At 42.0% G+C, this 26,298-nt stretch overlaps 2 protein-coding genes across 2 annotated transcripts; one reads left to right on the forward strand and one right to left on the reverse strand.

Annotated features, from left to right (window-relative positions):
- Positions 1-371: 371 nt before the first annotated feature.
- LOC116292422 (rhodopsin, GQ-coupled) lies at positions 372-6,087 on the forward strand. Its single transcript, XM_031699742.2, has 2 exons — positions 372-697; positions 4,222-6,087. Exon 2 carries the CDS (start codon positions 4,254-4,256, stop codon positions 5,241-5,243), a length of 990 nt encoding a protein of 329 aa, XP_031555602.1. The 5' UTR covers positions 372-697; positions 4,222-4,253; the 3' UTR covers positions 5,244-6,087.
- A 1,422-nt stretch (positions 6,088-7,509) lies between these two features.
- Positions 7,510-8,584, reverse strand: LOC116292432 (uncharacterized). Its single transcript, XM_031699753.1, has 2 exons — positions 8,361-8,584; positions 7,510-8,209 (listed from the first exon to the last, which is right to left on the reverse strand). The coding sequence occupies exons 1-2, from the start codon at positions 8,379-8,381 to the stop codon at positions 7,760-7,762; spliced, it is 471 nt and encodes a 156-aa protein (XP_031555613.1). The 5' UTR covers positions 8,382-8,584; the 3' UTR covers positions 7,510-7,759.
- Between the last annotated feature and the right edge of the window lie 17,714 nt (positions 8,585-26,298).

Here is a 26,298-nt window from a genome sequence, read left to right on the forward strand (position 1 = left end):
CCATCAAAGGACTCCTTTAAAAAAATATTCTCCTTCCTTTCTATTTGGTGTCATTTTTCTTGGTAATCCTTAATTTGCCAGTTTGTATTAGCAAAACGAATCTGACTTAGACTGGACTTAGAACAAAACAAAATCTTATCGTTAAATATCTCATTACTTTTTGTTTTCCTTTTATTCTTTCTTGAGGAGATGAAAGGATCCGTAGACATCCTGTTCCAACACTAACTGATCTTACTCAATCTTTAATCATCATAAACCAAGTCATTAACATCTATTTTTACTTTGCACCTCGCCGATTAAATTTTCCCTAGTATTTTTGAAGTCTCACGCTTTTCCTGGGTGATTGAGACCTTAAGAAATGGTTGTTTGATTAATCTTCTTACAAGATCCTATTCCCGTCATCCCTATGCAAAAGACTTCGAAGACAGCTGCTAAAGATTATGTCAACAACCAAGTGTAAAACAAAAAGCCTATCGTGAACTGTGACACGATTCCCCGGTAATGGATATCACGAGGAATAGATCCCAGACAGAGAACCAATTGGTATAGGAAAGTGCTTAAAAGCCTCGACTATTAAGCAAAAGTTGTCATTCATCAAGGCTGGTTGCATCTTCGTTTAAGATTTTCAGTCGAACAACTAAATATTTAATTGCAAAATCAGGATTGCTACATTCAAACGTCTCAAAACTATTAGCCGGTGAGTTCCCAATTATTGAAACTAAACGATTAGTGATTTTAATAGCAACATCTAGTTTTACAGCTGAAAGCCAGTTTCTTTTATCGCTTTCTGGGTTAAATTTTGTAACATCAGTTATTGTATTTAGTGAGACTTTTGAATGGGATGAACAGAATTTTTTATTAATCTTGAAATAAGGGTGAGGATTTTGTAACTTGAACAGGTGATATTTCTATTTTTCTTTGCTGTTTTTGAGTTTTCCTCCCTTCGACATTTTTTTGTTTAGACAAGGAGACGTCAAAGTACAGATAGAGAAAACTACATTGTGCGTTGGCTATATATATAGTGATGGGGAGAGTGTATGTAGATCTCGCGAAGTTAAAAGTTTGTGTCATTCCAAGCTAAAACTGACCAATTCGCTCAAAATTCGAGAAAAAAAAGAACTGGAATCTTAACGAAACAAAATCGTGTAAGAATATTGGGAATACAATGTAAAAACTAAAATGGAACATATGAAAAAATATTTTTTGATTGAAGTACAGCGGCAGATTTAATCTTATCTTTTTTAACCCAAAGTTCAAAGACAATTATTTCAATAGCGCAATTTAAGCCAGTACTATTTCTGATTGGATGCTCTTAAACTTAACGCGCAAAGAAAAAAGTGAAGAACGTTTCTATGGTAACCGCCGGAATGTTTTTTCAAAGTTTGAAGCGAATGTGAAAATCAAAATCTTCTCTTTTTTTAACAAAAAACAACAACATTGAAACAATTTATCTTTATTATTCCTTCAGCAAATAATTTATTTCTGATGTCCTAATTCAACGATGATCGTGACGTTTGAGATTCGTATATTTTTGGCATAGGATTCTAAATTGTATTTTGAAAAAGTTTAGGAAAAATTGTTGATTTAACACTCATTATACTCTTGCAGTTTTCAGCAACACTTGAAGACAAGTGTTATTTTCTCGGTGTAGAACGGAAAACTAGAGATTTAAAAAAGCCCTTGAGGTCCTTAAAAAGCGATGACAGATGATTCTATAGACGGGTTTTGGAGATATTCTTTATTGAAACCTTGGCACACTTGGTGTCCGGGTTTATCTATACGTTATTCTGACGGGCTCAAACATCAGTACTTCCCTATTTCGTGGCTTGTATGTAAATCTTTAGAAAAGATAAGACCGAAGTAAATCATAGTTAGGAAGGGAATATAAAAGAGTGATGAAATGGAATAAAATGGAAGAAGTAAATTTGGGAATGAAATGAAATGACAGAAAGAATAATAGGAAAGAAAATGAAGGAATTCGAAAAGAAAAGGAATTTTCATGAACATTTTAGGGATGGTAAATGGCTGGGATTAGAAAACAAAAGAAAAGAAAAGAAAAATAGGAAAAGAAAAGAAACCTTCTTTTCACATCCTAGGAAAGCAATGACATAGCCAAAGCTGTTTGAAAAAAAAAGAGACGACATTGACATATTCTAAGCAGAGATTTGATGGCTGACGGCACGGGCCGGAGACAGGCCAAAATTTAGTTTACCGAAAAGCAGTCTTTCTGTTTTCACGCACTTTACAAACCTAATGAATCGTGAACAAACGAAATACAGAATTCCAAACAAAAAGAAAAATATTTATCAGGGAAAGCAGCACTGAAACAACAAATATATCAACTAGTAACAGCAACAATGGATTCAATAATAATACGATGAAATAGAAGCATAGAAACAACAAATACATACAACAACTTAAGAAGCAGCAACACAAGGATGGATCAGGGGGAGAGGGTGAGGGTGACAAGTCAATACTCTTTGAAGTTGCAGTTAAGAATTATAAAGGACGCTATATGATGCCTTTCTAGATAACAGTCACCCCCTAAAAATCATTTTTGATCCGCTAATGCAACAGCAACAGCAGCATAAACATTAACAATAAAAACAGTACGAGCACAGAAACCCTACTACATAGTACTAGTGCCATCGATTCATTATTGCAGGTGTTGAATGAATTCGAAAGACCCCGAAAGTTTTCCGCAAGTCAATGCTGATAATCCTTTGGTTTCTAAGATAATCCTGTTCAATTAAATCTCCTATCTTTGTAAGTAAATCGCATGAAGTAGTTTGCGCATGCGTCTTTTCGCTTACAACCTTCACAGACCATCGATTGATATCATCTAGCTGACAAAAAAGGATTGCTCAATTTTAACACAAAAGTTATTTAGTCTTATGTGGAACGATAAATAAATCATTATTCGCATTCAATAAATCAGTCACAAGTCTTTGAATTGTTGATGTATAACAGCTCAGTCAATGTACAAATGCTTATCCAATAACGCGGAGATCAAAACTACTTAATTGTGTTATTCTGGCTTGACTATAAAATAGTGAATGTAAGACTGTAATGAAAGACTGATGCGTGCAGGAATATCCGTAGTTTTTATATATCAACATAACACGTATCCATCAAGCGTATTGACTCAATACTGATTGGTTGTCTCCGAGGAGGTGTTGTTGCTGTGTATATATGGGATTTTCTTCCTTCCTTCCTTCCTTCCTTCCTTCCTTCCTTCTTTCTCTCTTTCTTTCTTTCTTCCTTTCTTCCTTTCTTCCTTTCTTCCTTTCTTCCTTTCTTCCTTTCTTCCTTTCTTTCTCTCTTTCTTTCTCTCTTCCTTTCTTCCTTTCTTTCTTTCTTCCTTCCTTCCTTTCTTTCTTCCTTCCTTCTTTCCTTCTTCCTTCCTTTCTTCCTTCCATCCTTCCTTTCTTTCTGTCCACATTTTGCGTGTCAAAATTAACGTCATCACAAAGAATACGAACTGGTAGTTAAAATTCAAAAAGGCCAAACAATAATGATTTTCTCCTCCATCAACGTAGAAACAGCTGAATCGATTGACGTTTAATTTTAGGTACCTCGAGTCGAAAATGTTCCCAAATGTTGAATCCTAATGCTAATTCGAACCTGTTATCTTAATCTTGGATTAAAACTTATTTGAAGACCTTAAATTAATACTATTCATATTTCAAAAAAACAAGAGCCTTGGGGCAATCAAATGAGCTAAACACTGATTCAACCTTGTCGCTAGGATTACCTGCTCTCTATGTAAATATGACCGTTGATTAATTTGCTCGAAGAAAAACAGCAACATCAAAGAGTGAAAGTGTGTGTATTCAAGGTTCTCGAAATTTCGATGATTGATAAGATGGGTAAAAAACGAAGTGCTTTTAATTCGTTTTCATTTTTCTTGTACCAAATCAAAAGGATTAATTATAAATTAAATTAAAAAATCTAACTTAATTATTCTGAAATATAAAGAATGATAAAGAAAACTTTTTTTATAAACTAATTTGATAATATAAAAAGTCATTCTAAATTTTATGCAATAATCATGCCAAGTGCCAAAGTTAATATTGGAAGCCATGTGACAAGTGACGTCATCTCAAATTAGCCAATGAGATATGCTTTGTATTATGCTTTGCTTTTATAAGTATTCATCTGGTTTCTCTCCTGTCATTTGCCTCGCTCTTCAAACTGTGTTTTTTAAATCTTTTTTAACAGGATAAGAACATAAGTTCACCTGCAACGCTAATATGGACGGCAATCTAAGTACTGCTCCAACTATTGATCCACTGGCAGTAACTGCGCGTTACGAGTGGCAGGTCATAGTCGAAACACTGATATCTATTCTCATTGCATTCTTCTCCATATCTGGCAACACGCTTGTATTTCTTGCAGTGTACCGTGATGCCAGCCTACGAACAGTTCCCAATGCCTTTATCATCAGTCTCGCTATTACAGACTTTCTTTTCGCCACTACAAGACAACCCATGTTCATCCATACTTTACTGGTAGGGCACTGGGACTTCAGTGATGCCGTCTGTCAATTCCAAGGCTTCCAAGGATATAATCTATTCGCAGCAACACTATTCACACTCTCTGCCATCAGCATTAGCAGATTCTGCCTGATCGTCTACCCATTACACTATAAAAGTATATTCTCCAAGAAATCCGTTCCCAGAGTCATAGCATGCATCTGGGTGTTTTCTGTTCTTCTCTGTATTGGTCCTCTGTTTGGTTGGGGCGAATACAAGTTTGATACACAAGGCTCCATCTGTACTTTTGACCACAAGTCAAGCAAATCGTACCACATCTTAACCAACACCATCGTACAAGTCAATGTTGTTATCCTTATCTTCTGTTATGTGATGATATTCCGAACGGTTCGCGCACACCAAAGGCGCATCAGACTACAGGAAACGATTGAAAATGGACTAACAATCGAGAACGAAGCAAACTCGCCCGAAAACCAACACCCAAATGAGCATTCCCATGAGCACTTCAAACGCGAGGAGATCTACATCACCCGGACATTGTTAATTGTAGTCTGTCTGTTTGGGATGTGCTGGCTACCGACCGCTATTCTCAGTAATCTTGAGTCAGCCAATGTTAATCTTCCACGCTGGGTGCGTTTACTAGAGACCATGAGTATTGGAATGAACTCTATGGTCAACCCTTTGGTCTATGGAATCAGAAGCCCTAAGTTCAGAAGAGCATTTCTGCAGGCTTTAAGATGCCAATAAAACCAGTTGCTTTACAGCAATCCATGGCTACATGGCCACCCTTAGTTTTGACGTTCCTATCTACAACATTATTATTATTCGGCTTTGAAACTTTCCTGATTCAAGACGCGAGATACATCGCAGTTAACTCGAAAAATCCGTGATGCCAGGAATTCTGCGGCAACAAAAATTGTGTTCAGTTTGTACACCCTGTGAGCATTAAGGGGCTAGAAGAGGAGATCCTGTACGAAGTAGCGCTTGCTCTAACACGAAATAGATCACTAGTAGTACCAATGCACTTTACCTCACGTATTGTAGAGCGTCATCCGAGACTGATCGTGCGAAGATCCTCGGGCATTGGTTGGCGAGACGTTTGGTGAGCGGATGTCTTCTTTATCTCTTCATGAAAGCTGTTCTGCAGAAATATATAAAAAGAATGTACAATTTTGGTAAGCGCGCGATTTATAATCAAACGTAGGAGTTTCTAGCTAATATTGTTAAAAGTCCCGTGTTTATTTCATTTATTTTTTTCGTTTCTGATTGATGATGAAGGAGAAATGTCTTTTAACCGTTAGCGCCGATGCTTCATCTTTGCTTCAAGGGTTTTTCAGCAGGACCGCAGCAAGAGAGCAAACAATAACGCGAGCAAGAGAGCAAATAGCTTTTGGAACTATTAGTACAGGTGTTCCAAACCCCTAATAAAAGACTCTAAAAAATCTTTCTACACGTTTGATAGTTTGCAAATACATGTTAGGCCTAGGAAACGCAGCACAGTGGACAATAAAACACTCATTGTAACGCTTCAAGCACAGGTATATTTGTTTGACTTGTTTGAGTGACATGATTAAAGTCTGTTTAAAATATTGACGGAATCGTTATGTTATAAGGGAGCGAAAACTGAACTATTTCGGTTCGATAAAGCAGTTAATGTCATCAGTTCTTCAAGTGATCTTTCAGCAGATGGCAATCAGTTGACAAATCTTGAAGATCTTTTCCTCTTATATAAGAGGATATTGGACTGCTCGAGGTAAAAAGAATCGGAAACTGGTGTTCTATAAAATAAATATCTTAATTCTTATTCATTCAACCTTCATACTTGTTCTCTGAGGGTTTGAAGCAAGCAAACAAAGCCAATCAATGGATAAATGAATGAAAGAAGGAATCAATCCGTAGTGCGCATGCGTGTAACTCCAAGTAGATTTTTCCTTACCAAATACAAATTCAAATAATTATTTTTTCCTCAGCTATCAAAGTTTTTAATGTAGGATAAAAATAAGATGTCAAATTTGATTGTTACCCCAAACTGACAATCGCTAGTTTTTCAAAAGCCATCCCACACGGAAAGTTTTGATTGTGGGTGTCTACCCATCATCGACAAAAGTGACACACCAGGTCTGCTGGTCATAGCAAGGGGTTAATCATCTACGGTCTAGGGGCCGACTAACCTCTCCCTTAGGCTTTTGCCGAGCTTCCTGATCAGGCTGTAATTCCTCCCGGGGATAGCGGTGTTGGGGTCGAAATCTCTGGCATAGCCGTAAATGCTTCGCGCTGCCATACGACGCTTCAGCATTCGGGTCTGGGAGTATGGTCTTCGGTTATTTTTATTAAAACAAATAATAAAGAAATTTTAAAGAAAAATTATGTGTGTAATCAATGAATTTGTAAATGACAAGAACGCATGCGCGATAGGCGTAGCCGCGAAGGCTTCGTCTTGCATGCCATACTACGCTTTAGCAATCGATATCTGGAGGTATGGTCCTGTTATACACCAGTCTATTCCAGTTTTCTATTTTCAAATCCTTTAACGCATATGTTTTTGCAATGCTTGCTCTAGAGGTTTAGCTGCCCCATGTGGGAGGCCGAATACTTCCTTCCATATCTTCCAATTTTTCTTCAACCACATTCCCTACCAAACGCCCGCTTGTTAAAAAGCTCCAGAACACCACGTGCTTTTCCATGATATGCTTTCATTTATTGTTTCTTTTATCTAGTAACTTGTTTTTACATCTGTATAATTTATTTTAAAGGCATAAAAATAGTTGCTTAAAAAATCGAAAATTCATTGAAAATTTTCCGATTATCATATTTTAGACAATAAATAAAATAAATACAATGAGTTCACGACGTCCACATGATGATGAAGATAACAAGTGTCTACATAACGGATCACGTTTATATACAACTATATATACAACTTTTATAAGATGCTATAAATAGTATTAATATTATAAATAAATATTATAATAAAGTCAAACAGATTCAGATTTATATTTGATTGATATAAAATACCTAGTAAGACCATACAACAAAGTCAAAATGGCGGTCGTGACGTCACGCGTACACCATGTTGGATGATACATACGAACTATCTAGCAATATAGCACTATTGCCTTCATGAATCGACCAGTATGGCGATTATGTTACACATCTTCTATGTTGGCGGATAATACGAAAAAAACTCCAATATAGCTCTCGGGCGAAGATGGCGGCCGTGACGTCATATGCACTGAAATCTGTAAGGACTATGAGTATGTTTCCTAAGGATCGTACAAGAATGCGATAGGTAACGCAATTTCAATCCATTTCCATACCCGCATTCCAGTCGTTGAGTCACATCTTTTGAATAAGGCACGGTGATGGTAATAGACGGCACGGCAGTAATGTGCACATCCAGGACATTCAGCTTTCCGGAAGTAACGTGGAGACCTTGTCGTGTCGTCGTCATTCACCCATCTCCAAGGACACAGACTACTTCCGGTTTTATTATCACTGAGAGAATTAGACGCAGACGAAGCAGAACGTTTTGTACGGCGAGGAATCTGAATGCCTTCGACGGCTTCAGCAATTTCTATCTTTTCTACAAAATGATAGTGTTGACGAAGATGTTGGAATTTTCTCTTTACAGGCATGCTTCTAGGAGTACAATTACGAGTCGCTTCTGCTAGGAAAGTTGTGACGACAAGGACGAGAAGACATATCCGCAAAATCTAGACGCGAATAAAAAAAGGAGCATAACATAAATAATGGTTCAAGATGGTCTTAAAATTAAGTAAAAACTGAAAGGATAAAAAAATCTGAATTTAATAAAAAAATTCTGAATTCAATAAAGGTTCTCAAGAAGCATAAAGCTAGAATTACCTCGATGTTTAATAGTGCCATTGTTGAATCTCTCTTCAGGGTGCCTTGTTCTTGTTTGTTCTGCTTTTTAGTTCTTGAATCAACTAGATGAGATCTACTGGGGAAACGATTTGTCCCACCTTTTATAAGCCATGAGATTCTCTTGCAGTGAGATTTGGCTGTTTATGTAGTTTTACTTAATTGTTGGAAAAAGTCACAATTCCCATTGGTTGTTGAGTGCGTGATTCTCCAGACGCGGAAAAAAAGGGTGTAAAAACAGGCAGGCACGCGTACTTGGCGCCAAAAACTGAGTCAATGACGTCGATGATTTTTCTGTATGCACCAACTTGACCAGGGGATTACCCTTCCATATAGCGAGTATTCTATTCTGAAGTCAACATGCATGATAAACAGTCTCTAGACATCGTCAATCGTAAATCATAAAATGAAATAGTTAAAATTAAAGTCAGTATTAAATTTACTAACAAAAAAATACTATAAGAATACTTTACTCGTATACAAAAGTATTACTATAGACAATTAAGCTTCAGTTTAAAATCTAAAATGAAGATATGACAATATGGTAACATTTCAAGGCGGGTTTTTCTCTTTTAGTATCATAAATAATCAAGAGATTAATAGTATTCATGTATGTCAAACGTCAATAGTGCTGATTAATATTGTCTAGCTAGTATACATGCATGGCCTTAAAAAAATAAGCTTCTATTGAAGTAGTAACCTTTGCTGAATTGGGGAAAGGAAAATGTGCTTTTGCTTTGCTTGCCCAAATAAATATCAAGTCATTTTTGTATACAGATTTCGAAGAAAGAGCTAGAATTTAAGTGGAATATTGTGGCGTGAGATTTGAAGCGCATTTCAAGAGCACCACTTGATTTGCGATGCTTAAAGAAAATTTATTCTGAAAACAGACTAAAACTGAGAGACGTTTTGAATATTCCATTATTTACTTATTTCCACTCTCTGCCTTTTTTCACCCAGAAACAAACACATAAAAAAGTACCGGTAAAGGCTTTAAAATGTCAAATTCAGAAACAATGTCTATCGAGATAAAAAAAAAATTAAAAAAAAAAGAATATTGAGTATACTGGCGTGCATGAATTATTGGGTAAAAATACGGCGTCTAAAAATAGCACGAAAAGTTCCGCAAACACGTTCAATGACGTCACAGGTGTCTATATATAGAATAAGAGACAGCATAATTCGACAAAATCTTTAGCGCTATTTGTGATGTATTTGTATTAAGGTTTTTCATTTGAAGTCACGCTGTAGAGAAATTTGTTTGATCTAAAGAAGAAGTTGATATATATATATATATATATATATAGTATGTATACATATATATAAACACTGGAAGCTTCTGCACACAGTCCACCGGTCAGGCTTGATCACACTGACTTTTGATCTCAACTCAAGAATAATTTACTGGGCGTGGGAAAGGCTTGGGATCTCTAAATTCTATATTTAGATTACAATAAAATTCATTCAACGTGATTTACCAGTTTCTAATTCAATGATTAAAAAGCTTGAGCTCTAAACTATTAAAAATACGGGCGAAAAAGAACGAGCATTTTCATTTAGATATCTTTAATACGTTGCTGGAAATCGTACGAAAACAAGCAGATGAATAAATGTAACGTGAGGATGAAAACTGAAAAAAATTATGACAACAATGACTTTCTAATTAGATCTCACGAAATAGCATGAGCCATTATAATCAGCCGGCGCTGTTGGGTTACGGAAATGCAATAGAACTATTTCGCATTCGCCAGATCATCTCCAGTCCCCGTTACCTGAGAACCTAAAATTCTAAACCGAATATATTGTTATATTTGTTATAGTTAGTTTTGGAGGAGTGAGTGGTTGAATACGGCGCAACACTGTATTCGCGTTATTTCATACAGCTGCGCAAAAATCAACACTATAGCCAATAAATAGCCAAGTTGACAAGCACAGAAAAGCCCAAGAAGAAAGCCTCGGTAAGAAATGATCACTATCTAGCCAGGTCTGAAGTGCTTAGCGGAAGAATAAATTTTACCAAACAAATCAAAAATAGAACAAATGCAGAGGTTCTGTTTGAGTGCGCATTAAGTACTGTTTATCTCCATATCATACGTTCAAATGACCTTGCACGCAAATAGGAAGGTCAGTAATAGCGGATGTGATCGGGGCAGAAGGAGAACGCCCTTGGATTTTTATACGTTGCCCAAGTATATCTTTCAGTGAATTTGGCTTCATATAACCGCCATTTTTACAATAACTAACAAATTTCTCGGGCGCTGATTGGTTATTTTGTATCATCAATAAGAGGACAGACAGATAAAGTTGACGTCAACGAGCGCGCGCTCTTTCCGTTAGTTGTTATGTTCATTAAAAATGAGAAGTTTATATCGGTTTTTTTTAATTGTAAAATACTACTTTGACAATGTGATGACGCAATTTATCGTCAATAAGAGGGCAGACACAAAAAAAACTGATGTCAATTTGTTAAGTACATGTTGGATGCGTGGGCGAGCAGCAGTTAGGTGGACTCGCGAAACGCCGACAATGCCAAAAATCGCATATCGAAAAACACCAGGGGGGGGTGGGGTTTTGGAGGTCGGTTAACCGCCCTACAGGGGGTCTTGCGCGATCGGCCGACAGCGCGAAAGGTTCCTAACTGCTGCTCTGTTGGGGTCGTAAACGGAGGGAAAGATATTCTTTAGATATACATGGCATCCGTCAACGACATTCAAAACGAAACTGTGCGCAGGCTGGGAAATCAGGTGATGGATAACTCAGATGCGGATTTTGTCTTCGCTACATTCATGGAGGGCAAGACAGACAAGACTATGAATCACGAGATGGCTGAAAGGATAATCGACAGAATGCCGGACGGTGACTACCGTTTGGAGTTGACGTTCGTGAAGTATTTGGACGGCGAGTGGGTGATAGAAAAGGGCCGTAATCCCATCAGGGCGTCTGGTAAGCAGAATTTGTTCGTTTTGAATAAGCACACGCGACCAGGGGCATTGGAGGGAATTGACATGCTCTTCTATGAGGTCGCTTACCCGGTTACCGTGGTCATTTACGGTGCGTACGAGATTAAGGAGCCGGATGTCAAAAAGTTGCGACCAATGCGACATCCAGGTAATTGTGTCGGGAAGTTGGTAAGAGAGTTCTTCGAAGATTCCTCTCGTGGCGGTAAGCTTACGCCAAAAAGAAGAGAAGCCATCAGGAAATGGGAAAGAGATACTAATAGGACTGGAGGCTCCATTGAGAACATCAAGAAGTTAGAGACGGCCTTAGAACGCCGCATACACGTGAAGGACATTACTGACGGTCTCATTTACGAAGGGACGAAAAAATATGGAGGTAGAGGTGCCCCCATAATCATCTACCAACACAATGGACACGCTTGGCGAGAACTTAGGTTCCCCAAAAAGAAGGAAACTAAGGTTTATAAAGCATCGCCGTTGGCAGAATTGGTCCACGAGAATTCCGTTTGGTTGATGGACGCGGAAGGAAGTCAGTTTATGACGCAGGATGGTACTCTTTACAGGCCTCTAGTAGAACACCAACGCATTCAAAGTGCTTGTGAAACCTTAGGGGAAGACTTCTCAGACGAGGTCCTTAGCTCTCGTAGTTTGGACTTCTTAGCCGCAAAGAAGAGGAACGGATGGAAGTCCACGCCTAAGGAATTCGCCGACATAGCCAAAGCCTGCGTAGAGCATGGTCATGGAGGTCTGTGGAACATGGAGTATGACGAGAACGAATACGTCTCCTTAGACATGAAACATTGTTACCCTGCCAGTTTTAAAGGCCTCGGGGATTGTAAGGAGTATTACGACCGCTACGGGCATCCAGACTCACAATTCTTTCGTGTGTCTTTGCCAGGTAAATACGACGCCCCAGCTACGGGGTTCGTGCGGTTGACCACGTGGAAGTTAGCAAAGGGCTTACATCCAATAATTTACGCGTGGTATGGGAAACATCTGCAGGAGAAAGAATGGATTCCCATACCCCTGCTGAAGTTTTTCGAAGAGCGCGAGCTTCTCACGTACGCAGCGCATGAAGCCATACTTTGTCACTCTGCATTTACGCAATGGCTTCCGGAGCATAACCCCACCGCCAGAAGCGTCATAGGAAAGTTCACCCAAGGCGCAAAAGAAGGAGAAAAGCACATGCAGCGGCGTTTGATAACCGATGACGGAGAGTTGAGCTTCCTCGTAAAACGTGCACATGAGCAAGGAACTATGGTGTCCGTAGAGAAGTGGAATTATTTCATAGAAGGCCAAGGGGAACGGCAATGGAATGCGTTGTGTTATTACCAAGATCATCGCCCGCAATATTACCATTTACGCGCCAGCATGCTCGCATATGCGCATATTAATCTATTGTCAATGCTGTTGCGGTTTGACAAAGAGGACGTTCCACGCGTGGCCACGGATTCTTTGTATGTGAAGCCCGAAGTGTTAGAAAAAATGCAAGAGTTTTACACGGAGGACGAACTCGCGGAAAGTGGTCAATGGCGTATAAAAGATGAAGAGATAAAAGCCTGGAGAGAACGTGTGGAATACCACGGGGAACACGTAAAAGGTGCCACCGTCCCCACCGTGGAGCCATTGCCATCCGTCGACGACCCCATTTCTTACCAACGCTTTTCGTACCTGTACGGGCCGGGAGGCAGCGGTAAGACCACCAGGGTTTTGGAATTATTTCCTCGCGTGAAGGTGTTAACGCCGACACACCGCCTTGAAAGAGAATTGACGGAGATGGGTTACGACGCGCAAACGTACCACAGCTTCTTTCGCTGGAACGGTCAAAAGTGGGTGCCGGAAGCAATACGCGACATACCCCCGGTGATATTATGGGATGAGATTTGCACCGTGCCATTAGAAATCCTGCAGGAATTTGTAGACTTCCTCCGCGGAAAGTGTCAAGTTATATTTGCCGGAGATCCATGCCAACCTCCTCCCATTTGCGGAGAAATGCCTCATAAATGGTTAAAAGGAATGGTAGACCATGCAGAGGAAATCAACGCCGACTACCGCAGCAAGGATCAAGTAAGAAACTTAAAGGCGGAACTTCGGGGCCTCAGTGATGCCGAGCAAAACAAGACGCTGCGTAAACGCATCCGAGCGAAGTCTTACGAGGACTTCCTTTGCGCGTGGCATCCAGAGGATTTGGTGTTGAGCAGCAAGCGCGCAGCACAATCGCGAATACAGAAAGATTTGTTAAGCGTACACCGCGAAAGATTCCCTGGCCATTTGGTGCCCGTTTGCTACAAGCCCCACGATACCCGCATGCAGAAGAGAGACGTGTGGGTGCCGGGCACCGACGTCCAACTGCGAAACGCGGTAACTCATGATAAAGTCTGGGTGCCTATGGGAAAGGTTGAAAAAATAACCTCCCATCCAGATTGGCGTTTGGGATATTGTATGACAGTCCACAGCGCGCAAGGGCTTACCATAAAAGAAACCTTATGGATCATAGACCAGCGGTTATGTTGGAGTAATTTGATATATACCGCTGTGAGCCGTGTGGAGCATGCCAAACAGTTGCGGAGGGCTTGGGGTCCGCAATTGCGTTACGATAAAACGCCAGAAGATATAGCAAAGGAGAACATTGCTAAGAAACTCCTTCGCTACAAAAGACACGACGAAGAAAAAAATATGACGTTCGACCTATGCGTGGACGACGTCTATAAGGAAGGGGCACGGTGTGCCAAGTGTAACATACCTCTACTATGGAGGTTTGACCCAAATGACGATCAGCAGTTCTCCGTGGATCGTATAAATAATAAGCGCGGGCATTGCAGAGGCAACGTAAGACTGACATGCCTAGAGTGCAATCGGGCGCGTGGAGCAGCACTACTCTGAGTCTTTGGGGACCATGAGCAGCTCTTCCTTAACAAATCCGCGACTTGGGCCATCTAGGTAATACAACACGGGTTGCCCTTCCTTGGTGACGGACTTCGAAATCTCATACGTTTCCAAAGACCAGTTAGGATCCGTGGCTCTCTTACTGCCACCTTCGAGTTCCCCCGGCTGATAGAGGTATCTGACCACTATGTTGCGGGGTAGCTTTTTTTCCTTCAGTCCGACCGCCCTCGAACTTCTGACGTAGGACTTGTGCTCCACGTGTTTCGTTTTTATGGCATCCTTGGGTTTCATTCCCGTAGCCCTGGCCGCCTCGTTGTTCAAAGCCGCGACGACCTGGGGGAGCCTCTGAGTCCATTCCCTGTTGCGTTTGGAGGGATCTTCCAGCTCTTTCCAATACTGGTACCCAAAGAGACGCTCGGCCAGGGTTTTATTGAATCTTTCGACGATGCTCTGACCCCTGTGATACTCAGCTTCAGCTCTCCTAATTTTAGTGTCGTGGTCTTTCAGGGTCTTAGTAACCACGCCCATGAACTCTGTCCCCGCATCCACTTGCAGCAGCTTGGGCCATTTCAAAACGCGCTTATAAATCCTACCTAGGGCTTCTGCGACTTCCCCAGAATCCTTGCTGCTTATGGGTTCGGCGTCCTTGTATCTGCTTGCGATATCAACTACGGTCAAAGCGTATCTATAGGTCTTTCTTCTCACCTTGTCGTGCGGTAAGAAAAGCAAATCCGCCTGATGAACTTCATTGGGGGTATTTACGGTAAAGCTGGGCCTGGGGATGTACTTGGGCACGGGAAGATAAACCTGCCAGAGGGTTTGTTTTCTTAGCCAGTTCTTAGCCGTTTCTTCTGATACCCTGGCCGCGGTCGCGAGTTTCTTGATAGCCGACGCTCCTCTCCAATAGCCTTCGGGCCCATAGTAAATCCTTTTGAGTTTGTCCTCTACGCGGCCCATTATATGAATTCCAGGACAAGATTGATCTTACGTCCGTTAAAATCCACCGTCTTTCCGTCCACCTTAATGGTGATGTTTATGCTTTCTACCAAATTAGACAAATCATAGCTTAAAGAAATGGGAGTGTATTCTACCAGGTCAAATGGATTACCCTTAGGTAGAAACTTGGACATAAGAGAAGACTTTTCTCCATTGTTGTAACTATGAACCAAGTCGCAATAGACTTCGTAAGAGGATGCGACTTTCCATTTCACAGGTATGGCTGTGTTGGTAATCGTCTTGCCTGAGGCACATAATAAAGATCCCAATGGGTCAGACTTTCCAAAAGTCATTGAATAATTTGACATATTATGTTTGAGGGTCATTTCGTGCGGCAATCCTGTGGTGAGAGTATAACCGTGTTTTGCTAATTCCTTGGCCAGTGTGATTGGTGTATAATGTCCATCGGGCAGCAATACGGCTTGATAGTTAGATCCTCCTGTATGCTCAGTGACTATGCCCCTAATCAGGTTATACCAAGAATTGTACAAAGAGCAACTTATGAGCCGAACCTTATGGGCTTTAATGGGGGGATTCAAGTAAGTGGTAAAGTCATTCTTGTCGCTTTCCAAAAAGACGATCATTATATTAGATACGCCAAAGCTACGCCTCCCGCCAGCCCTGCGACTCCTACAAAGACCAATTCATTGTCTTTTTGTTTCTTAGAAGGCTGATAGTAATTCTTAAACTGAGGCTTTCTCATTCTAAAGTCGGGGTGCGCCTGCGCATAGAGTTTGAAGGCGTAGTCTGTGTTTTCGAAGTTCTTATCCGCCTGCATTTTGTCTTGGTAGTTCTTGTCCAACCAATCCCTGTAAGCTTGTCTTTTTTCATTCCAAGCCTCCACGTCTCGCTGATATTTCTCCAGCGCTAAGTCGTGCCTCTTCCTTTCGGCGTTAGATTCTGCGTTTTTATCACCGCTAACTAATTTATCCAGATATCTACCACCATAATTAGCTCCAGTGAATGCTAAAGCTGCAATAACTCCACCTGCGACTAAGCTAACCATTATATGTTAGGCAGGTACTTTTCCTTCTGTAGGTAATTTCTTAGCATGATAGCCCCGCATACGGCAGCGGTCATCTTAGCAAAGTTACTCAGATTTTTACTTGGGTCCTCAGTAAGGTCCTCCTTTAGGACTTTCTTACCTACCCAGCCAATACCGGCGATGATGGAGGTTGTGATAGCAGCTTCTTGGACGGCGTCAATTAATTTGGTTGACATTATATTACAAAGCGAGAAGGTTACTCCATTTCAGGGATCTTACTTTTTCTAACCTCCACGGGTGCGCGATATGTTGCGGCCTCCCACTTTACTCTTGGCTTCGTAGCCCGCCATTGTAAGTAAAGGCTGCCTGCTGCTATAGCAATTCCTATCGCGCCAATGACGTAGCCGGGATTCCAAAAGGATTCCTCTTCTTTCTCTTCCACCTTTTCCTCTTTCTTTGCTTTGTTCTTCCTGTTCATCTCCGCGAGCTTCTTTCCGGCAGCGACTCTGCCTGGAGATTTAGCCTTGGTAATCTTTTGCTCGGGCTGCTCTACCTTCGACTCTGGTTCACTCATTTATATCTAAGGACTTGAAGGACTTGATAAGTAACTTGACTAAGTACTTGAGAATGACTTAAGGATAACTTGACTAAGTACTTGAGAATGACTTAAGGATAACTTGACTAAGTACTTGAGAATGACTTAAGGATAACTTGACTAAGTACTTGAGAATGACTTGACTAAGTACTTGAGGCGACTTGACTAAGTACTTGAGAATGACTTAAGGACGACTTGACTAAGTACTTGAGAATGACTTGACTAAGTACTTAAGGCGACTTGATCAGGTACCTCAGTAAGTGCTGCCTGGAAGACCTTTTCGACTTCTCTGTCCTTCTTGAAGTCCTTCCAAGAGGCACCAAAGGTGCCCGCAAGTTCCTTCAAGTCGACATGCTGAGCTACGTGCAAAGCCACAGAGGCGACTGCCATTAACTTACCGCACTTCAAAGACAACCACCCACAGGTTATCTTGAGTTCTTGGGATATGACATAGTCCTCGCTAATGTCCTTCCGTAGTTGCTCCACGTCGTCTATGGGCAGCGCAAGTCCAAGCAACTTAGTGGCAAGTCGGATAGCGGAGTCTGCTACGGCGTCCGTGGTCTTACTTGCAAGGGCAGCCTCGTACCTCTTATGGAACTTTTTGACTTCCTCTTCTGACAACTTATTAACCTGCTCATGGGTAAGTTCCTTGCCTATCATTTCTTTGCACTTCCCCGAAGACACAAGGATGTTAAGTTGTTCCTTAAGGTTACTTTCATCTAGCTGCGTGGGGACTTCATCTATCAACTGCTCAATCTCCATATATGTTAATGGAATACGGAAACCTCAAAGAGAAGATCATTTTGGAATGTTGGTGCGTCTTTAAATGTCGCATGTATTCGTGTAACTGTTCCTTGGATATCTCACCCCCATAGTCGCTTAAGATGGTTTCCAGGTCACTCCGGCTCTGAGTATAAAATACGGCAAGTGAACCTATGTTTTCCCTAAAAGGCTTAGAGACGCTGGTAAGCTGCTGGGAAAGCAACCAAACGCTGATATTGTCATGTCTACCGCTGAAGGCGAGTTTAACGAGCTCGGAAGTGCGTCTTTTTACGTCATCCCCACAGGCAATGTCATCCAATATGAGTAAAGTCTGCGTATCTTTAGGGAATTGTTTGTGCCAAAACTTCAAATGGCTGGATAACTCGTTAGGGTCTAAGATATCCACAAAGAAGTCGTCATCTTTCACTCCTATGCCTTCCCAGGTGCGGTTATTCACGTAGGTGGGGCATAATAGCACAATATAGTCGAAACGGTATCTAAAGGGTCCTAATAGCTGCTCTACCACGAACTGGGTCTTTCCGCAGCCGGTGGGTCCTACTATCAGAGCATTGCAAGGAATATGGTTCGGATCCATTATATATACGATGGACCCAGTGGAAGCAGTAAGAAGGATTGCCGCCGACGCAAAAGATAAAAGAGACACCATAGAAATGCAAAGGGAGGAGATCGATCGGCTGCGGGAGCGTGTGCAGGAATTGTATGATGAAATGTGCAGCCTGAAGCGCGCAGAACGGTTTGGTGCCTTGTTGACGATGGCCGGTTGGGCGAAAGAAAGCATTAAGGACTTTATGCGATATCCGCTGTAGAGTCGTTTAAAAGACACCTCAGAATGTTAAGTATAAGGTTGTTAAATTGTTAAGGATGTTACTTCTAAGAAAAAAAGATGTCTTAGAATGTTAAAGATAAGGTTGTTATATTGTTAAAGACATATGCATGCTGCTTTAAAAGTTGTCTTAGAATGTTAAGTGTATGGTTGTTAAATTGTTAAGGATTATACGTATGAGTCATTTAAAAGACACCTTAGAATGTTAAAGATAAGGTTGTTAAGGATGTCTTGCATGCTGCTTTAAAAGATGTCTTAGAATGTTAAGTGTATGGTTGTTAAATTGTTAAAGATATACTGCGTGTGCTGTTTAAAAGACACCTTAGAATGTTAACTATAAGGTTGTTAAATTGTTAAAGACTATCATTTCTTCTTTTAAGAAAATATACCTAAGGATAAGGATATTTCTTTTCTTAAAAAAAAAGAAGAGATAATAGTCTTTAACAATATGATAACCTTATCTTTAACATTCTGAAGTGTCTTTTAAAGCAGCACGTGCAGACATGCTTAACAATTTAACAACCTTATCTTTAACATTCTAAGACATCTTTTAAATGACTCATACGTATATCTTTAACGATTTAACAACCTTATCTTTAACATTCTGAAGTGTCTTTTAAAGCAGCATACGTATAATCCTTAACAATTTAACAACCTTATCTTTAACATTCTAAGACATCTTTCTTTCTTAGAAGTAACAACCTTATACTTAACATTCTGAGGTGTCTTTTAAAGCAGCATGCAGACATACTTAACAATATGATAACCTTATCTTTAACATTATGAAGTGTCTTTTAAACGCAGCTTATGCTCCCGTAGACCTGTTTTAAAAGACACTGCAGAATGTTAACAATAAAGTTAAAAATACGTTATATTGTGGTTAAGATACACTTAAGTATAAATGAACTGTTCAATGTGTAAAAAGGTGTTCAGCACCAAGCAAAGACTACAATACCACGTTCGTCGTGGCGTTTGCACAAAGAAACCAATTAGTAAAGTTTGTAAGGATTGTGGTAAAGAATTCAGCACCGTTCAAAAGATGCGACAACATCAGGATAAACGCATTTGTGGGCTTTGTAAGGGCTGTAATAAGGAATTTCCTAACACCTCCGAGCACCTGAAAAGGGGCGTCTGTGAACAAAGCAGACAGTGTAGTTTCTGTAATAAGATACTAAGCAGTCGTCAACGTTTACAGACGCATCGGAAAACACATGAAGTCAACTATCGATTTCTCTTTGGGAGCTACGACTTAGAAGGCGTGGATTGCTACCAATGTGCGGATATGATGAGTCGCTGCCCGCATAAAGAGGATTACTTAAGGAATCGCATAGATTACCATAAGAAGATAGTCCGTACTTACCCCTCTTTCGAACGCGCAGAAGGCGTTCCGTGGACTAAAAGGGAGTATTGGAGGCAGGAGTGCGATCGTTGTGGTTGCATCAGAGAAGAGGAACATATCTTCAACTGCCTCGACAAATAAGCGTCCTTAACAATATAACAACCTTATACTCAACATTCTGAGACCCTTTTAGAATGGGGTTTGCGCAAAGAGTCTCAAACCCCATTCTTATTTTTATTTATTATTATTAAGAAAAATAAGAACCCCTTTTAAAGGTATATGCTAGCCTACTTTGTGGCGATTCCTAATCACCCTTTCAATATATGGACTGTATTACGTGCGAACTACCAGCCGATTGCATTACGCCCACTCCTGCACCGCGTAAAAAATACACCTGCCTTCATTGCGGCAAGGTATTTCTTGGAGGATCCCATTGGTGCTCCGCGGAGCAGCGGACTTTAGCAGACATTACGAATGCAGAGGACTCTCGGGCTCATACTTGACTACGTCAAATACCCACCTGCCATCCTTTTTACCATGACTCATAACATGGGTAACGTCCTGCCCTTCGATGGCGTACCTTATCCTATCGGGCGCCCAAAGGGTGTATGTTCTTTTTTTATTCTTTAAGACCAAACGCAGGCGGTCCAAGTCTTCAAAGACCACGTAATTCTTTATCTCGTAAATCTCCCCCACCTGCAAATCCCTCCAGTGCGTTTGTATAAACTTTAACTCGTTAAATTTATCCTTGTCCATATATTCTATGAAATATCTTTAAGTGTGTTGCCAAAGTCTCCGAGGTTTTAAAGCCCTTACAACACCACCTGCAGGGAATTCGTAGGTGTTCAGCATATGCAGTGATCTCCCTGCAAATGACATCGTAGTCGCTGCTTACGAGCACCTTATAGCCGTTTTCTTCATACCTCTGTAAGAGCAGTTGCTGATCCTCAGATAACCTGCCATTGCCTTTTGGAGTCTTTAGCTCTATGCAGAATCCACAGTAATGCGTATGCGCATTCAAGATCATTAAGTCGGGTTGACCGCGTTGATATCCTTTCTGCCAGCACTTTATACGTTTGCTGTCCGAGTCCTGCAGTTCACCTAGACCAGGGGCTATGAGCATTTGGGGGTAAAACTTGCGGATGTAGTCCACCACCTTTTTATGCAGGTCAAACTCATCTTCTATTTTGAATACTAACTTGTTTGGACCGTCGAAGCGCCTTTCATACTTACCTGTTTTCCTTAGCGCGGGTAGGACTTCTTCGAAGACCCAATCGCGAAACTTAACGGCTTGGGGTAACTTAGAGCTAAATATCAGTTCATACAAACCTGGCTCAGATATGAACACAGAATGTGGGTGCATAGAAGCGCCCTGTTTTAGGGCCCTTCCTAACTCACTCGACCTTTTCTGGTATTTCTCAGAAACGTGCTCCCTGATTGCGTTTCTCGTTTTTTCATATCCTAATGCAGCTGCCACCTCTTTTCCCTTAAAGTACAAAGTTTCGCCTTGCACTATGCATTGCAGTTTGGTGTCGTTGTTTTCGAATACGCGAAGCATTGTATATCTAAGGAATATTTAACCCTAATATGCAACACTTTTAAGTTGGTTCATTTCTACGCTCAGTTGCGCGTCTGAGACGACGAAGACGTAGCAGTTTATCTTATCGCCGTCGCCGGCACTGGTGTTCTTGGTGCGCTTGATCTCCAATGTTATGCCATCCTGCGTATTTACTAGACGTAAACCCTGACCATGTAGGTCTTCGTCGTTAATGGTGCGCATATCAATCCATAACGCATATTTGTCCTTAAAGAATTCCTCAGGGCCAATTTGGTCGCCAAACTTACGCTTTGCCTCTCTGTAGACGTCTGCGGGCTTTATTCCCTGGGAGTAGACCTTGTTTGGAACGCCGTTGATATTCACGCCGACGTTAGTAATGTTGGGGTTGTGAAAGGCCTCGGAGTCGCGCTTACCGGCTTCGTAGGGTTTGGCAAACACCAGCATTAACCCCGTGAGACTTCTTCGGGGGAGGTTAATGCTTTGGTTGATAACCTCATCCGTCTTATCCAAGAAACTGAACGTCTTATACATCACTACGTGGTCGTAAAGGAATGCCTTTCCGGAGCTGTATTCCATGCCGGCGCTACGGGCCAGCTCTTCGCTGTACACGGTCTCGTACTGTAATTCTAGATTAGTGATAGAATAAGGATCAACAGCCCCGCTAATTGCGCTGTCCATGCCTCCAATGACGTTCGTAGTGTCCGCCAAGGTTACTTCAAACTGCAGTTCGGCAAGCTGCCTGGGGTAATACACACCATGGTTCGTAATTACTTCAAAGTCTAATGGTATGACGTACTTGCTACCGTACGCAGTTACTACCCTTGTTGCGTCTGCTACTGCGGTTGCTTCACCGGAGTCCGTAGGCGCGGGGTTAGTCTCGCTGCGAAGCTGACGTAGGATAACGCTTCCGATTCCCTGCTCTATCTTCTGCTCACGGTCAAAGGCCGTCAACCATAAATCTTTATACGTGGTGTACAGGTCGTACCTATTCAAATCCAAGAGGGATTCCCCGGCAAACTTGATTCTCATCTTAGAGACGAGGTTCCTACCCACATTATTGACGGTATAGCGCTTGTCCTTGGTGCTTGGTTGTATTGCTAGGTCAAACCTTAACGCCAGGGTGCCAGGAACCAATACTAGGTTATCCGTTAGGCGGGGAACGCCCACATACAGCGTTTCTCCAGGCTTTGCGCTGCTGGGCGTGAATGTGACCCGGTGAAAGGTGCGTTCTGCTTTCAGCCCGCCAACCTGCTTAGGTAATACGTTGGGATTTAACTTTGAGCTTATCATATATAATGGAAGTAGAAGGAACGGATTTTGATCCCCTTACCGAAGAAGGTCAAGTTGATATTAATGACGAAGAATATGAAACCCTGCTTCCTGATGACAATGTAGACCCCCGAGGCCTTTTTGAGAAATTGCTGAACAAGTATGGCGTCAGGGCCCGCGATGCTATGCGTTCTTTGAGAGATAAATTCAAGTCTAAGAACCCCCACACGCCCATTCCAGAATACTTACAAATGGAATCCCTTGGCGTGCGGTCGGACTTAATAGCGAACATCATCGAGGACCTAAGGGAGCGATACCCAAACATAAACCTGGCTCTCTTAGACTTCCAAATAGGAGACAAAGGGCAGGTTCAAGTTAGAGAATCGGGTAGGGAAAAATGGCACAACCTGTATCAAAGGAAGAATTCCAGCCTGCTTAACAACCAGCTTCCAAAAGGAGTCACAAATGCGCTTGGAACGCCCAACTTGACGATGCTAAGCACTTTGACTCAAGAGGAAACAGAAGTTGCCAGGGAGGCCTTTGTTAGTCGCCTTTCACTGCCGGGTAGCGAAGATGCCCTCAGATCCGCAATCAGACTGCAAGAGGAGCGTCAAGAAAGACTTAGCCAATTGGGGAGCGACGAGACTGCTGAAAAGGAAGCACTTAAGAAGGAAATACAGGAAAATAACATAACCATCGATGACCTTACGCGACAACTCGACTACGTAACCAAGAAAGAAGGCGGTATCGTCAGTCGCTTCGAAGCCGTCCAAGAGGAAAACCAAGCATTGCAGGAACGTATAAGAGAATTGGAAGACGAATTCATTAAACGAAATGAACTAACTACTAAGAGCCATGCCGACGAAATCGTAGACTTTAGGAATAGACTTTCTAAGGCGTTGGACGAAAAAAGCGACGCAAGGAATCAGCTAAGGGCTGCTTTGAATGAAGCGGCGGGAAAAAACACGGAACTACAGCGCTTAGGACAAGAATTAATGGAGTCTGTTGACAGAGAAAGGCAATTGATGGTGGACAAGGCAGTGGCGGAGGAACAAATACGGCAACTTCGACAGGCCGTCGAAGACTTGGAGTACGAAATAGATCGACAGCGAGTAATAATCGAAGATCAAACTCGCCCTGAAGAAGAAAGGGAGGCAGCCCAAAAGGAAGTAGAAAACCCTTCAGGAAAGACTGGCGGAATTACAAACGCAAATAGAAGGTAAGGAAAAGGAGCTGGGGCTTACCACCAAGGAAAAGATAAAAAGAGCCCTTTTGAAATATGGCGTTCCACTGGCATTTGCGGTTGCTATTTCGAGCGTAGTAGGAGTTATCCTTAATGCGCTTAAGGCTACGGGCGCGGGCGTAAAGAAATTAGGCAATGGGCTGACGGACTTGGGAAAAAAGATGGCAGCCGGCCTTCCTGGGCTGCTGGGTTCGGTTGTTTCCTTGGCACTTAGGGCCGGCGGAGAACTGTTGAAGTTTGTGGGGAATAACATTTGGATCCTCGTAGTAGCTATTGGAGTGGTACTCCTGAAGAAGATGAAGGCTTAATCTTATCCTTGTGTATTACTGGTGGCTTATCGTCGTCGGTCGCCCGAGGCGTTCTCGACTGGGGATAAGTAAAGATAGTATTCGCACCGCCTTGATAATGCGGAACTAGCGGCAGCACGCTCATGGTGCTAATGGGCTTATGATTCCAAATAGCATCCGTCGAAGGGTTAACGGTCGGGGCGGCATTTATTCGTATGCGGCCGACATCGCTGGGGCGAACTTGAAGCTTCGCATATTGGCAATTAGCTATCATATGGAAAGTTACCGGAGTCATGTCTTCCGTTTGCGGAGGAACGGGCTCCGACGAAAAATGAACTGGATGTCCGGTATTACTTTTTACCCTGTATGGCGGTAATGGGTGGTTATTCTCATCAACGATCCTAAAACCGGCATTGCATGAGTACCCCGCCGAAATACAAATAGTGCACATGATCAATCCCAGGCCTCCAACCTCCACCCACAATCCGGCGTCTTGCCACTTGTCGCCCACGTACTCCTTTTCCTCCAGGTAATGGAGAAACCAATCTTCCTTTGCGTGCGGGTTCATATATTTCAGGGAATAAATTTGCTTCTAAAGGCTAAGCACCGTAAGAGTGCTAATGGTAGCGTGATTATAAGGTCGATCTCTTTGGTCATGTATGCTATTTATCGTTACTACGCCGTGTCGTCTACTCTCATTTGCAGCTTTACCTTCCCATGGCAATCAGCAACCATGTGGAAAGTCCAAACCGATAGATTTTCGGCGCTGCCGGGGTTGGCTCTACGGAGAAATGCGTAGGCTCCCTGTTGTTTGTCTTATTTCTCATAGGCTGCAGTACGCCATTCTCATCCAGGAACCTAAAGCCCACGTTGGCGTGGCTACTCGTGCCAATGCAAATACTACAAAGGATTAACTTCTTTCCTGAGTAGTTCAAATTCACGGACATCCCCGTGACATCAACCCAAGAGCTCTGGGTGTATTTTTTCTCGCCTGTGTAAGTCGTATAAGCACAATCTACTCCAGCTACGTAGGGGTTGTTCATCGCCATATATAATAGCTCAGACCAATGCTTGCAGCTGCTAAGCCGGCTTTTAGTAAGTTATGGTCATATTCCTCGGTAACCTTCTTTACTGGTTTCTTTGGTGGCTTTTTCTACATGCGCCTTCTTTGATGGTTTTTCTACGTGCTCCTTCTTTGGCTTCTCCACGAAATGGGGAATGTTCCTAAGAGTGTCAGAGTTCACGTCATTCACCCCAAACTTCATATCCTTAGTAGCTCGTTGAAGTTTGTTGTTGTAACCCACGACGGAATCGGCGTTGATGACCAAATTACTTGGCATTAACCAACAACCAGGACTCAAGGCATAATCCAGTCTAACCTTTGATTGCTGCACCGCAAGTTGATATCTTTGAAACTGACTTAGAAATCTCATTCTCGATAACAGCGCTTTCGAAGAGAACGAGGAATACTTGTTGGGTTTCCTGTGACGCACCGGAGGCACTCACGATAGGGCTGGCGGGTGCTAACTTGGGCGCCAAGGACGCAATAGACGAAGGCTTCAATACTTCGGTTAATCCTTGCTTGGTTCTTCAGGCCAATACCTTCGCGGCAAAGAAGGCGCCCATGGATATTTCTCTTTGCTTTCTATGAAGTAAATTAAAGTACCCCTCGATGCTTTACCACCAAGGTCGGAGAATTCCCATTGACTTGGGTAGCCCATGCCCGGAGTTTCTATGCTGGCTCCGACATACGAAGCATAAGTGGACGTTTCTCCTAAACCATGTGCGGCACCTTCTTTATTGCGGAAGTCAGGGTTGGTGAGCTTGAATTCATTCTTCAATCTCTCCCATGCGACTTTGTCAATATTATTATCCATCGCGTCAAAGATCTTATCGCCAGGAGCGGCGCTCCTAATTCAAATAATATCCTACGAATCGTAAAAGCGACGTGAAATCGCAGAGGAAAGGAATATGGAACATATCCGCGATCTACCACATCCTTTCGTGGCAGCCCAACAGCCAAAGGTTCAACTGGTGCGGCCAATACGCTGTTGGGGCCTGATAACCACTCACGGGCTTCTTTTCGATTTTTTTTGGTATGTGTTTCATGGCGCGTTTCCTTTGCCACGCAGTCTTGATCTTTATTTGAAAGCCGCAGGGCCCAAGGTTATCGACGGGTAGTGACCATCTTTGCAAAGT

Source organism: Actinia tenebrosa, unplaced genomic scaffold (genome assembly GCF_029948245.1).
Source record: "Actinia tenebrosa isolate PJP-AT-01 unplaced genomic scaffold, QUT_ActTen_1.0 PGA_scaffold6__47_contigs__length_16458017, whole genome shotgun sequence".
In the NCBI taxonomy this organism is placed as follows: Eukaryota; Metazoa; Cnidaria; class Anthozoa; order Actiniaria; family Actiniidae; genus Actinia; species Actinia tenebrosa.

Coding starts and splice junctions, on each gene's coding strand:
- LOC116292422 (XM_031699742.2), top strand. CDS start 4,254: ATGGACGGCAATCTAAGTACTGCTCCAACTATTGATCCACTGGCAGTA.
- LOC116292432 (XM_031699753.1), bottom strand. CDS start 8,381: ATGGCACTATTAAACATCGAG. Junction 8,210..8,360: donor TGGCACTATTAAACATCGAG/GTAATTCTAGCT, acceptor ATTCGCGTCTAG/ATTTTGCGGATATGTCTTCT.